General features: G+C 32.8%; 1 protein-coding gene across 6 annotated transcripts in view; it reads right to left on the bottom strand.

The window, feature by feature from the left end:
- LOC114336973 (zinc finger protein OZF-like) overlaps nt 1–12305 on the bottom strand; it is a 181829-nt gene that overhangs the window by 105580 nt on the left and 63944 nt on the right. For 2 of the 6 annotated variants that reach the window (XM_050662226.1, XM_028287352.2), the window contains one exon: nt 635–2860. The exons of 2 other annotated variants lie outside the window; for them this stretch is intronic. In XM_050662226.1, the coding sequence (XP_050518183.1) occupies nt 1224–2860 (1637 nt within the window). In that variant the 3' untranslated portion in view covers nt 635–1223. Of the gene's footprint in view, nt 1–634; nt 2861–8750; nt 12303–12305 lie in introns of those variants that run through there. 2 more of the 6 variants (XM_050662229.1, XM_050662230.1) reach the window with 1 other exon arrangement.

Consider the following 12305-nt stretch of genomic DNA (forward strand, 5'->3'; position numbering starts at 1 on the left):
ATATTTTTCATACATTACAATATTTCATACGAAAATTCCAAGCTGCGTCATGTAGGTACAGCTGGCTCCAAAAAAAACTGATACGACTCTTAAAGCGTATTTTGTAAAAAACTGAGCAGTGTACTTTTTTCTTCTTTTTGTTTTTGGTCTCGCTGCAAGGCAATTACCAGCACGATTTATTATGGGCGATCTTGATGTAGTCTGGCTCTAAGCCATATCAAAATCGCTGACTATGTTCTTGTAAAGAGCTTTTGATGAGTTTAATTATATTTAATTTATTTTATTTTGAAGGATAAATACTTATTATTTACATACTGTCACTGTCACTGCTAAATCTTAAAATTTGTCAGATAACTTCAACCTCAAAAAATGGCTGTTTGTTTGTTTGTTTATTTTATTATTTGTCTGTCATAATAAATATAATATAATGTCAGACCAATCATACACTGCTCAAAATGATCAAATCTTACAAGAGTCGTATCAGTTTTTTTAGGAACCAGCTGTACATCAAGGAATGTGGGAAATCCACATTGGCGCCAGTGACGTCTGAGTTGGACTTTGACCGTCTGTCTCAACCGGCCCATACTCTGCTGACGGATGTCTCAAACTCAAACGTAAATAATAAACGCTGATATAAATACAAACATATTAATTATTATTTAAATATAACAATCTGTTTAACTAAATATAATTATTTTATTTAATTTTAAACATATTATTTTAATATAACGTATCTATATAATTCGTTTAAGTACATTACATGTTCAAGCAACGTATCTATACCGCGATGAGTAACAGCAAGTTAACCTCCCGCGTCACAATTTTTGAATGACGCCCAGTACGATTTTACGCCCGCCAAAATTCCACACCGAATGATAAGAAGTATTCACTTCAAGAACGAAAATTTAACAGGATATAATCACCGGATTTTTGACACGTTACAGTAGCACTGTGTCCATATCAACCTACTCATTAGTGTGTTTTCATATGTACCATTAAGCTAGAATTGTGTGAAAACTGTTTGGTGCATATTTTGCATGTGAAAGGTTTTTCACCAGTATGCACTGTCCTATGCTTTTTTAAATTACAGTTTCTTGAAAATTGTTTAGGGCAAATTTCTCATTCATACAGCCTTTCATCAGTGACAAGTTTTTCTCCAGTGTGCACTCTTACATGTTGTTGTAAATAGAAACTTCTTAGAAAGCGTTTACTGCAAATTTCACTTACTTCTTAGAAAGTGTTTCACCAGTATGCGTTGTTATATGATATTTTAAACTTTGTGCGTGTAAAAACTCTTTATCGCATATTTTACATTTGAAAGGTTTTACACCACTATGCACCCTCATATGTATTTTTAAACAAGCAGCTCGTAAATACTGTTTAGCGCAAATGTCACAAGTGAAGTTCTTTTTACCGCCGTGTATTAACATATGTGATTTTAAATTCCAATTTTCTGAAAATTGTTTGTTACATATTTCACATGCAAAAGGTTTTTCACCAGTATGCACTCTTATATGTTTTTGCAAATCGAAATTTTTTAGAAACCCTTTGCCGCAAATCTCGCATGTAAAAAGTTTTTCACCAGTATGCGTTTTCATATGATAATTTAACCTAGAACAGTTTGGAAACTGTTTGTTGCATATTTCACACTCAAAAGGTCTTTCACCAGTGTGCATTTTTATATGATGTTTTAAAGTAGAACTGTGTAAGAACTGTTTGGTGCAAATTTCACATTCAAACGGTTTTTCACCGGTATGCAACTTCATATGTTTTTTTAAGTAATTCTTTAGTGAAAACTGTTTGGTGCAAATTTTACATGTAAAGGGTTTTTCACCAGTATGCACTCTCATGTGCGATTTTAAAACTTCTTTCCTTGAAAACTGTTTGGTGCAAATTTCACATCCAAATGGCTTCTCACCAGTATGCAATCTCATGTGTATGGTTAAATGTGTATTTGTTGAAAACTGTTTTATGCAAATTTCACATTTAAAAGGTTTTTCACCAGTATGCACTCTCATATGTAGTTTTAAAGTACCCTTCGTTGAAAACTGTTTGGTGCAAATTTCACATTCAAATGATTTTTCACTAGTATGCACTGTCATATGCGATTTTAAGTCTTGTTTTGTTGAAAACTGTTTTATGCAAATTTCACATTTAAAAGGTTTTTCACCAGTATGCACTCTCATATGTACTTTTAAACTACCCTTTGTTGAAAACTGTTTGGTGCAAATTTCACATTCAAATGATTTTTCACTAGTATGCACTGTCATATGCGATTTTAAGTCTTGTTTCGTTGAAAACTGTTTGATGCAAATTTCACATTGAAATGATTTTTCACTAGTATGCACTGTCATATGCGATTTGAAGTCTTTTTTCGTTGAAAACTGTTTGATACAAATTTCACATTTAAAGGGGTTTTCATCAACATGCACTCTCATATGTTCAGTTAAATGTTTGTTTCTTGAAAACCGTTTGTTGCAAATTTCACATTCGTATGGGTTTTCACCATCATGTACTCTCGTATGCCACTTTAAAACTTGTTCCGTTGAAAACTTCTTGGAGCAGATTTCACATTCAAATGGTTTTTCACCGGTATGCACTCTCATATGCCACTTTAAAGCTTGTTTCGTTGAAAACTGTTCGGTGCAGAATTCACATTTAAAGGGGTTTTCATCAGTATGCACTCTCATATGTCTTTTTAAAGAAAATCTTGTTAATTTTTTGAAGCATATTTGACATTCAAAATATTTTTCTCTGGTGTTCTCATCGGTAGTAGCAGTTAAATTTTGGTTCAAGTTATTTCCGGGATATTTTAATATTGCATTGCATTCATCAGTTTGGATGTCTTCGCAAGAGGCACCTAAAATAATAATTATCTGTTAAATCAGTATTATGTAACGATAAGAAATGTATTACAGCTCCCGGAACGAACCATGACCCGTGACAAACGCTGTCGTTGGTCGTACACCCACCTAATCTTTACGCAGACAGGGTTTCTCTCACCGGCCATGGTTCGCTCCGGGAGCGATGTCTTTCTATGAATAGTGAAGTCACTAACACTCTTACTAATAAACACGGACTAACACCGGACTAACAATAGGCCTAGGACTAAGTCAATAACATTTATTTTTCTTATTAATAAACAGCGACTAAATATGGACTAAGATAAGCTCTCTCTAATCTTGGACTAACATTTAATCCCAGGTAATAGCAGGTTTAGACCGATGTTACGTTTAAAAATTCAATAATCTATATATAATTTTTATTAAGAGGATCGGTACGTTTTTTCAGCTGCAATGCTATTCAAATGGGGATTAATTTTTTTCGAATCCTGAGAAAACTAATAAGTATTTTTAAAAAATTTAAACGCATAATGAAAGATTACATTATTAGCGAGGGCCAAAAGTCCCTGAGAACTTCTATAATGTTTATTTTAATAAGTTACAGGGGTGAAAAACTAAGAAAATTTAGTGTTATTTTTAATTTCAAATATTTCATTCAGAATAAACTTTTTATTTATTCTAAGGGACTTTCGGCCCTCGGTAATAATTTAGTCATTCATTCTGCGTTTAGATTTTTCAAAAATATTTATTGGTTTTTTCAGGATTCGAAAAAAATGACCACAATGCCCGTGGTAATATTTTCCAAATCTATCTTTGTCATACAACGCATGTAGTAGGGCCGGTTCTTCGAACGCTAATCAACAATGATCATTATCAAATAATTAATTACTGTCAATGTCAATTGTTAAAACATAATTAATTACAATTCTGAGACTATAATCAGTTAATATAACAATAATTATTAACATAATTAATAATATATCTCATAATTGTAATTAATTATGTTTTCAGCAACCCAAACAAAGTTGACATTGACAGTTTTGGTGACAGTAATTAAATATTTAATAATGATCATTGTTGATTAGCGTTCGAACAACCGGCCCTTAGTTGAATAGAATATTGTCAGTCAGACACTGACAATCAGTGACAATTTTAAATAATTATTTGACATGAATCGGGAATATTTTTAGTTGTTGATTAAATAAATTTATGTTTTATGGTCAACTGACAGTTGGCCATTGTTGGCCACAGGTCAGTTGGCCATTGAAATCCAATATGTGAGGTTTTCTCCAAAAAAAGTTCCAACCACGTGGGGAGAGTCCTGTGTTGCCCTGGGTAACATTAAAGTTTATCTATAACATCAGATGATTTTTATATAAATATGTAAAATAACTTTATGATTTACATTTAAAGGGTTTTTACCCAATACATTTTGGTGGCTCAGGCATGCAAATTTTGGGTTTTAAACACTGATGATGGATTCCTTAATCCGAAAACGTTTTGTATTGTGACCCTTATTTAGGGTATTTTAATATATACCTTTTACAAAAAACTTGCTATTTTTATTAATTTTAGTTTATTTGTGAGTAGTACCTAGTGCGTTTTGTTACACTGGTTTTTGTTTTACAGCGGTTGCGCCTGAGCTCACGCGACGTTTATAATTTTCGATTAATTTTGAGGGCTAGAGCCCTATTTGCTTTGTCGCAACTAGTTAATAGGTAGGTTATCGTTGTGGTTGTTCAATATTATTATATTTGTTCAGTTTATATTTTTTTGGTTAATTATTGCATATTTACTTACAAAATTTGTTTATTATTAATAGATAATTTATACGTGAAATATCGTCTAATTTCATTTGTTCCATACAACACATGATTTGTACTGCAACAATTTGGTAGGTTTGGAGTTGCAGTCTACTTTAGGCGTGGGCCGTGGGGCAAATCTGCCTGGCGCCCAGTTAACATCTATATTAAGGTTGAAAGAGAAGTCTCAACCAGCCCCCCCACCCCATCTCAACTAGGCATAGCGGACTACGCCTTTGTTGTCATCCGACAGCCGGTGTAGCAACGTAGCGTCCGCGCACGTGCGGCGAGGCGTTACACCGAGACTAACCTGACATTTTGTATTCATAACACATAACTCTAAAAACTTGCTAAATGCATTATTTGCATTTGCTTGCTTTTATATAATAAAATTATTATATTATTATTGCGAATGGAAAGAGATTATTTTATCAATGCTTTAAGATTAATAGCCGAATTAAATGAGGATAGAAATCAGCGAAACGATATTCATCTTGTAAGGCACATTAAAACTATACTCGGATTATGTTATAGATTTCAGCGTTGGCTCTTATGCATAACGTAAATCAAATGGCAAAAAACGCTGCGCTGTTGTAAGTTCGTCGTCTGCCTTACCATGGCACAGCCGGCGAAGATGCGCGTACAAAGATAAGGGGTATCAGCAACCTCGCTTTGCCATAAGGAGTGCACTGAAATATACTCGTGAACCCGATAGTAGCACATTCTAACTTCAATTTTTATTAATAAGACAGTGGAGGTTTTCCCCTCCTATTTAGTTGAACCTCCAATGATTTTTATGAAAATTGGTAAGTAGGTAGAAGATACCTTAAGAAACAAAAAGTGCTACCTTGCACTTTTATTCTGGAGGAGATGCCACCCCTTCTCGGGGGTGAAAATTGTTTTATTAAAAATAACTTCATAAAGATATGAAATAATCGAATATGAGGAAAAAGTTTATACATGTAGGTATAGTTCATCCCAAACTCTTTTTTCAGTGAGTCATAGATTATCGAATTCTCTCTAACGCATTGAAGTTGGAAGTGATAGAAAAAAACGTAACTCCGTGATTATTATACATAGAACTTAGAAAATTATGTATTCCTTGACGGATATTTGCATATTAAAACTACTTATACTCATCGATGTATAATTGGTTGGCGGTTAAATACTCTAACTAAATAGATAATAATGATGACACAAAAGTAATCGATCGTGACAGTCCCTTCACAATATCAGCGAGTAATCAAACGGGTAAAAAGACAATTGTAATTTCTAGGTTAGTATTTTTCAGCGACGTAAATATAAAATTTTATGTCATTTGTATATTAGGACATTATATAGTGAAATTTGTTTTTTATCTATTTTTACATTAAAATATTTTAATAAATATTTGTATAAATATTGATGTTTATATAAATACAAATATAAATATTCTGACAACTGTCAGATTTAACTAAAATGTCATTCAATGATCTGTGACATTCTTAAAATCCTGTGATGTTAAAATTAATGACGCTCCGAAAAAGGGGGTTTCGGATGAATTTGTAATATTAAATATTTCTAGGTGTCGGTTTTTCCAGACTCAAAAAAATCGCTAAAGAGGGTCTTGAGGTTGAAAATGGAGAAAGCCTTGGACTATCCACACCTAATAAACGACAAAAAAGTTCTCAAAAAATACAGTTAGATGCATGTGATCAAGTTATATTACGAAGACATATATATGATTTTCATATTAGTCATCAACAAGTTCCCACAATTAAAAAAAAATTATCAAAAATTGTATGAGCAGGATGAAAAAACTCGAAAGGCTATTCAGAATATATACAACCTGGAAGCCCAGATAAAATTAGGCAACATAATATCGGAACCTTTCAGAGTCAATAAAGGCCTACGACAGGGGTGCTGCCACGGGCGCCCATATAAAAATTTTCAGGAGGGACAGACGTGAAGATGTAGCACTTTATATGTACACTTTGGATAACCATATATAATTTAAAGCACCTAAAAAGCCATTGCCATTGGTTATGGGCGCCCATGGGTGCTGCATATGACTGACGCTTTTCAAAATCTATATTGGTAAAGCTCTCCACCAGTGGAAATCGAAATACAAAGGAATGGGCATACAGGTGGACGATGACACTTCTTTGTAAACCCTCCAATTTGTCGATGATCAAGTAATATGTGCAAATGACAAAGAGGATCTCGAGTACATGACACGAAAATTGAATGAGGAATTTGTAAATGGGGTGTGATGATGAACATGGAAAAGACGGTGTACCTCTGCAAAGGAGAGGAAACTACTGACCTGCAACTGGAAAACAATAAAACGATGTGAAGACTGTAGATAACTGGGAATAAATTTTAACAAAGAAGGAACGGATGATGCAGAGATAAACAGTAGAATAAATAAAGCTAGAAAATTAATTAAATCTCTTAATGGAATATTATGGAGTACTGAAATAGGAAAACAAAGAAAATTGAGAATATATGACACAATGATAAAAAGCACACTGCTTTAAGGATCTGAAACGTGGCGCCTGAAAGAACATCAAATAAGGAAAATAGAGTAGGGGAGTAAAGTGTTCAACCGGTGCATCCTTCCTATCATGACATATGGATGCCAAACCTGGACCCTAACAAAGGCAAATATGAATAAACTAGCCAAAACAGAAAGAGCCATGGAATGCGCAATGTTAGGTATACGACTGCCAGTAAAAAGAGGAACGACTGGGTAAGATCAAAAACAAAAGTCGACGACATAACAACAAAAGTTGCCAAACTTAAATGGAGCTTCGCATGCCACACTGCTAGACAAAAAGACCAACGTTGGAATGCAACATTGAAGACCTTACCAAAGTAAACGACCGAGAGGAAGACTACAGATGAGGTGGGTTGATGACATTAAAAGAGTAGCCGGAACAAATTGTAAATATGTTGCTCAGGATAGAGACCGATAAAACTGGTTGGGAGAGGCCTATGTCCCAACGTGAACGATAGAAGGCGTTTAGCGAACAGACTATACCTGTTTAGCATAAACTAGAATCTAGAATATAAGCTTTAAATGTTGTTTCTTTTCTTACAGGTATTTGTAAATCGTTAATACTGTACATAAAATAATAAAGTTCCTTTTCTTACAGAGAGAAACACAATTGAGTTTTTTATTCACCAAAAGTTTGACGGTTAAAACATTATTACATAAACATAAACAATTAAAATAATCGTTTTTTACAGAATATCGTTTAATTTTGTTAGTATATCTTGCAAATTAATTGTTAATAAATTACTTATTCTTTTTGCACACTTACGCGATGTATAGCACTCGCTTCACTTCCTACACGTGCGTGCGCAAAAGCATAGGTACTTCACGAACTGTTTCATAAATAACTATTATCACACTAGAACCTATCGGTGTTTTTTTAGGAAGTATTGAGGACTAAAATTATTTCATTATTTCATGAGAAAATATTTATTTAGGATCAAAATGTATGTACAGGTTGGAATCAGATTTCGATATTTTATGATAAAATAACAAAAATTTAATAAGATACATTCATCTCAATTTTGACAAGTTTTTTTTTCTAGAGTAGCACTGTGCTCATCTTATCCTAATCATAAGTGTGTTTTCATATGTACCTACTCTTAAGCTAGAGCTCAGGATAGAGACCGATAAAACGGGTTGGGAGAAGCCTATGCCCCAACGTGAACGATAGAAGGCTAGGAAAAAGAAAGTCTGCTATATCTAGGGCATACGGTATACAAGGTAACAGGGCCAGTGCTACGTTTGAACTGCCTATTAATACCCCTGTTTTACCCAAAGTATTCATTCTATTCAGGCTGAGTCGACAAGGGTCCTATAGACATTTTTAAAAATGTCTAGTTGTTCTCACCGGCTAGACAGTCGCGTGTGGGAAAGTATCACTTTTCGCACCAGTTAGGAAAATAACTATTTTAACCCGCGTAGACCAAGTACTGAAGTCGAACCTCGGGCTTCAAGTAGCTACAATGTAACACATAATAAATTAAAAAAAAAAAAGATTGCGTTCTCAACATATCTTTAGGAAATATAAATAACTGCACCAATTAAAATATAAATGTAAAGAAAAACTATTGTTAATTTTTTTTAATATCTATTTATATTCTCATTTTGTTACGCCACTGTCAAAACATTAAGTTCTTCTTCTTATTTTTATGTTGACTTATGACTTGTGAGGTGTTTTGACAGTGACAATTAATTATTTTCCATTATTGAAATAATATTTGTTATAATATAATACCTGTTTAGCATAAACTAGAATCTAGAATATAAGCTGTAAATGTCGTTTCTTTTCTTACAGGTAATGTATTTGTAAATCGTTAATATTGTACATAAAATAATAAAGTTCCTTTTCTTACAGAGGGAAACAGTTTAACAGAATAAAGTTTTTATTCACCAAAAGTTTGGCGGTTAAAAACATTATTACATAAATATAAACAATTAAAATAATCGTTTTTTACAGAATATCGTTTAATTTTGTTAGTATATCTTGCAAATGAATTGATAATAAATTACTTATTCCTTGTAGTTTTTTATTTGTTTATTGTAGATAGAATATCAGGACAACATCAAGTTTAGGGCAACCAAACATAACCAATTTGTAGTTTGTAGTTGACATTTGAGGTAATCTAGGGATGTTCGATACGTATCGATACTTTGAGGTATCGATACTCGATATTTTGTATCGATACATTAGTTGGTATCGATACACCGAATCATAATATCGTATCGAACATTTAACCCCTTATGTTATGCAATACCTTTTGCAACACTGGTTTGGAGAATTATTATGCTCGAACTATTTGGGAATTTAATGACGGTTTGAAGTTAAAATTTTTGAATAAAAGGAAGAAAGAAAGCCTTTTAACTTTTAGCATTTCAGGGAAATAGAGAACTACGTAATGTCAACAAAAAATGCAAATATCCTAAATCCTAACGTTTGTCAACAATATAAATAGAAATAACAACAAAGGACAAAGAGTATAGCAAATATCCTAAATCCTACCGTTTGTCAACAATATAAATAGAAATAACAACAAAGGACAAAGTGTATAGCCAGGCAAGGGATTATCATTTCTGTAGAAATTTTATTACCGTAAAATGAGGAATCTTTTAATAAAAGGTCTTTGTCCTCTATTTTCCTTGAATAGAGGTTGGTGGGCCAGGCCAGGTTGCCTCCACGTGGTGACGTGGTCAGAGTCAGCGTGCTCTGTAGTTTAATTTTATTACAATAAAGGACGGACTCCATACTGCGCATGCGTATATGTCAAAATAAAGACATCGATATTTTGTACCGATACTTGGAGTATCGATACTTTTGAGTACGATATCATAGGGTATCGATACAGAACCTAACAATACGTATCGATACGATGTATCGATACTTTGGTGAGTATCGAACATCCCTAGGTAATCTAAAAACACTGACAGTGTTGCCATGTTATAAAATATTTCTTACTGTAACTTCTAAAATTCAAAATTGAATAAGAACATAATATAATATTTAATTTAAAAATCAAAAACAAATGTTAGATATAAATCAGAAAATATATTAAAAGCATTAAAATTATATAAAAATCAATAGTGGCAATAGTTAATAGAAACACTAAACAATGTGAAGATTTCTAAACTGTGACTAATAAAATATCTAAAATACTAAATAGTAATGAAAAGAAACTAACTTAAACTGTAAACTCTAACTAATAAAATATCTAAAATACTAAATAGTAATAAAAAGAAACTAACTTAAATGAATAAACTAACCTATGAAATAAAACTAAGAATACACTAAATTAAACTGAACTTAAATTTAACTAAACTAAATATTGTTCTAAAATATTCAAAATATATTTATTCAAAATACATATATTTTTTATAAATTTTAAACATCTAAATTATAAAAAAAAACATTTTAAACAAGGTCTAAATGCATGTCTAAATTATAAACAGATATGGCAACACTGTTCACAAAATTCATGCTGTTGCATGGCCGTTGCCCGAATATTGTATGAAATTGTGCGTGAAGTACTTTTTGCGCACTTACGCGATGTATAGCATAGCACTCGCTTCACTTGCTACACGTGCGTGCGCAAAAAGCATACTTCACGAACTGTTTCATAAATAACTATTATCACACTAGAACCTATCGGTGTTTTTTTAGGAAGTATTGAGGACTAAAATTATTTCATGAGAAAATATTTATTTAGGATCAAAATGTATGTACAGGTTGGAATCAGATTTCGATATTTTATGATAAAATAACAAAAATTTAATACGATATAATCATCTCAATTTTGCCAAGTTTTTTTTTCTAGAGTAGCACTGTACCCATCTTATCCTAATCAAAAGTGTGTGTTTTCATATGTACTCTTAAGCTAGAACTGTGAGAAAACTGTTCGAAGCATATTTTGCATGATAAAGGTTTTTTACCAGTATGCACTACCATATGCCTTTTTAAATCTTGTTTCATTGAAAAGTGTTTGGTGCAAATTTCACATTTAAATGGTTTTTTACCAGTATGCAATCTCATATGTAATTTTAAACGAGCCTTCACTGAAAACTGTTTGCTGCAAATTTCACATTCAAATGGTTTTTCACCAGTATGCACCGCCAAATGCCATTTTAAAGCTTGTTTCGTTGATAACTGTTTGGTGCAAATTTCACACTTAAATGGTTTTTCACCAGTATGCACTCTCAGATGCCATTTTAAAACTTGTTTTCTTGAAAACTGTTTGGTGCATATTTCACATTTAAACGGTTTTTCACCAGTATGCACCCTCATATGTCTCGTAAAATCTGTGTTTGCTGAAAACTGTTTGGTGCAAATTTTACATGTAAAGCGTTTTTCACCAGTATGCACCCTCATATGTCTAGTAAAATCTGTGTTTGCTGAAAACTGTTTGGTGCAAATTTCACATTTAAACGGTTTTTCACCAGTATGCACTCTCATATGTCTAGTTAAATGTGTGTTTCTTGAAAACTGTTTGCTGCAAATTTCACATTCAAATGGTTTTTCACCAGTATGCAATTTCATATGTAATTTTAAATTGGCCTTCACTGAAAACTGTTTGCTGCAAATTTCACATTCAAATGGTTTTTCACCAGTATGCACTCTCATATGCCATTTTAAAACGTGTTTTCTTGAAAACTGTTTGGTGCATATTTTGCATGAGAAAGGTTTTTCACCAGTATGCACTCTCATATGCCTAGTTAAACCTGTGCTTGCTGAAAACTGTTTGGTGCAAATTTCACATTTAAACGGCTTTTCACCAGTATGCACTCTCATATGCCTAGTTAAACCTGTGCTTGCTGAAAACTGTTTGGTGCAAATTTCACATTTAAACGGCTTTTCACCAGTATGCACTCTCATATGCCTAGTTAAACCTGTGCTTGCTGAAAACTGTTTGGTGCAAATTTCACATTTAAACGGCTTTTCACCAGTATGCACTCTCATATGTATTGTTAAAGAATAATTTGTTGTTAACTGTTTGGAGCATATTCCACATTCAAAATGTTTTTCTTCAATGTTCACATCCGTAGTAGCAGGTAACTTTTGGTTCAAATTATTTCCAGTATACTTTAATAGGTTTCGTGCATCATTGTGGACGTTTTCGCAAGAGACACCTA

The sequence above is a fragment of the Diabrotica virgifera genome, chromosome 9, assembly GCF_917563875.1.
Source record: "Diabrotica virgifera virgifera chromosome 9, PGI_DIABVI_V3a".
NCBI lineage: Eukaryota > Metazoa > Arthropoda > Insecta > Coleoptera > Chrysomelidae > Diabrotica > Diabrotica virgifera.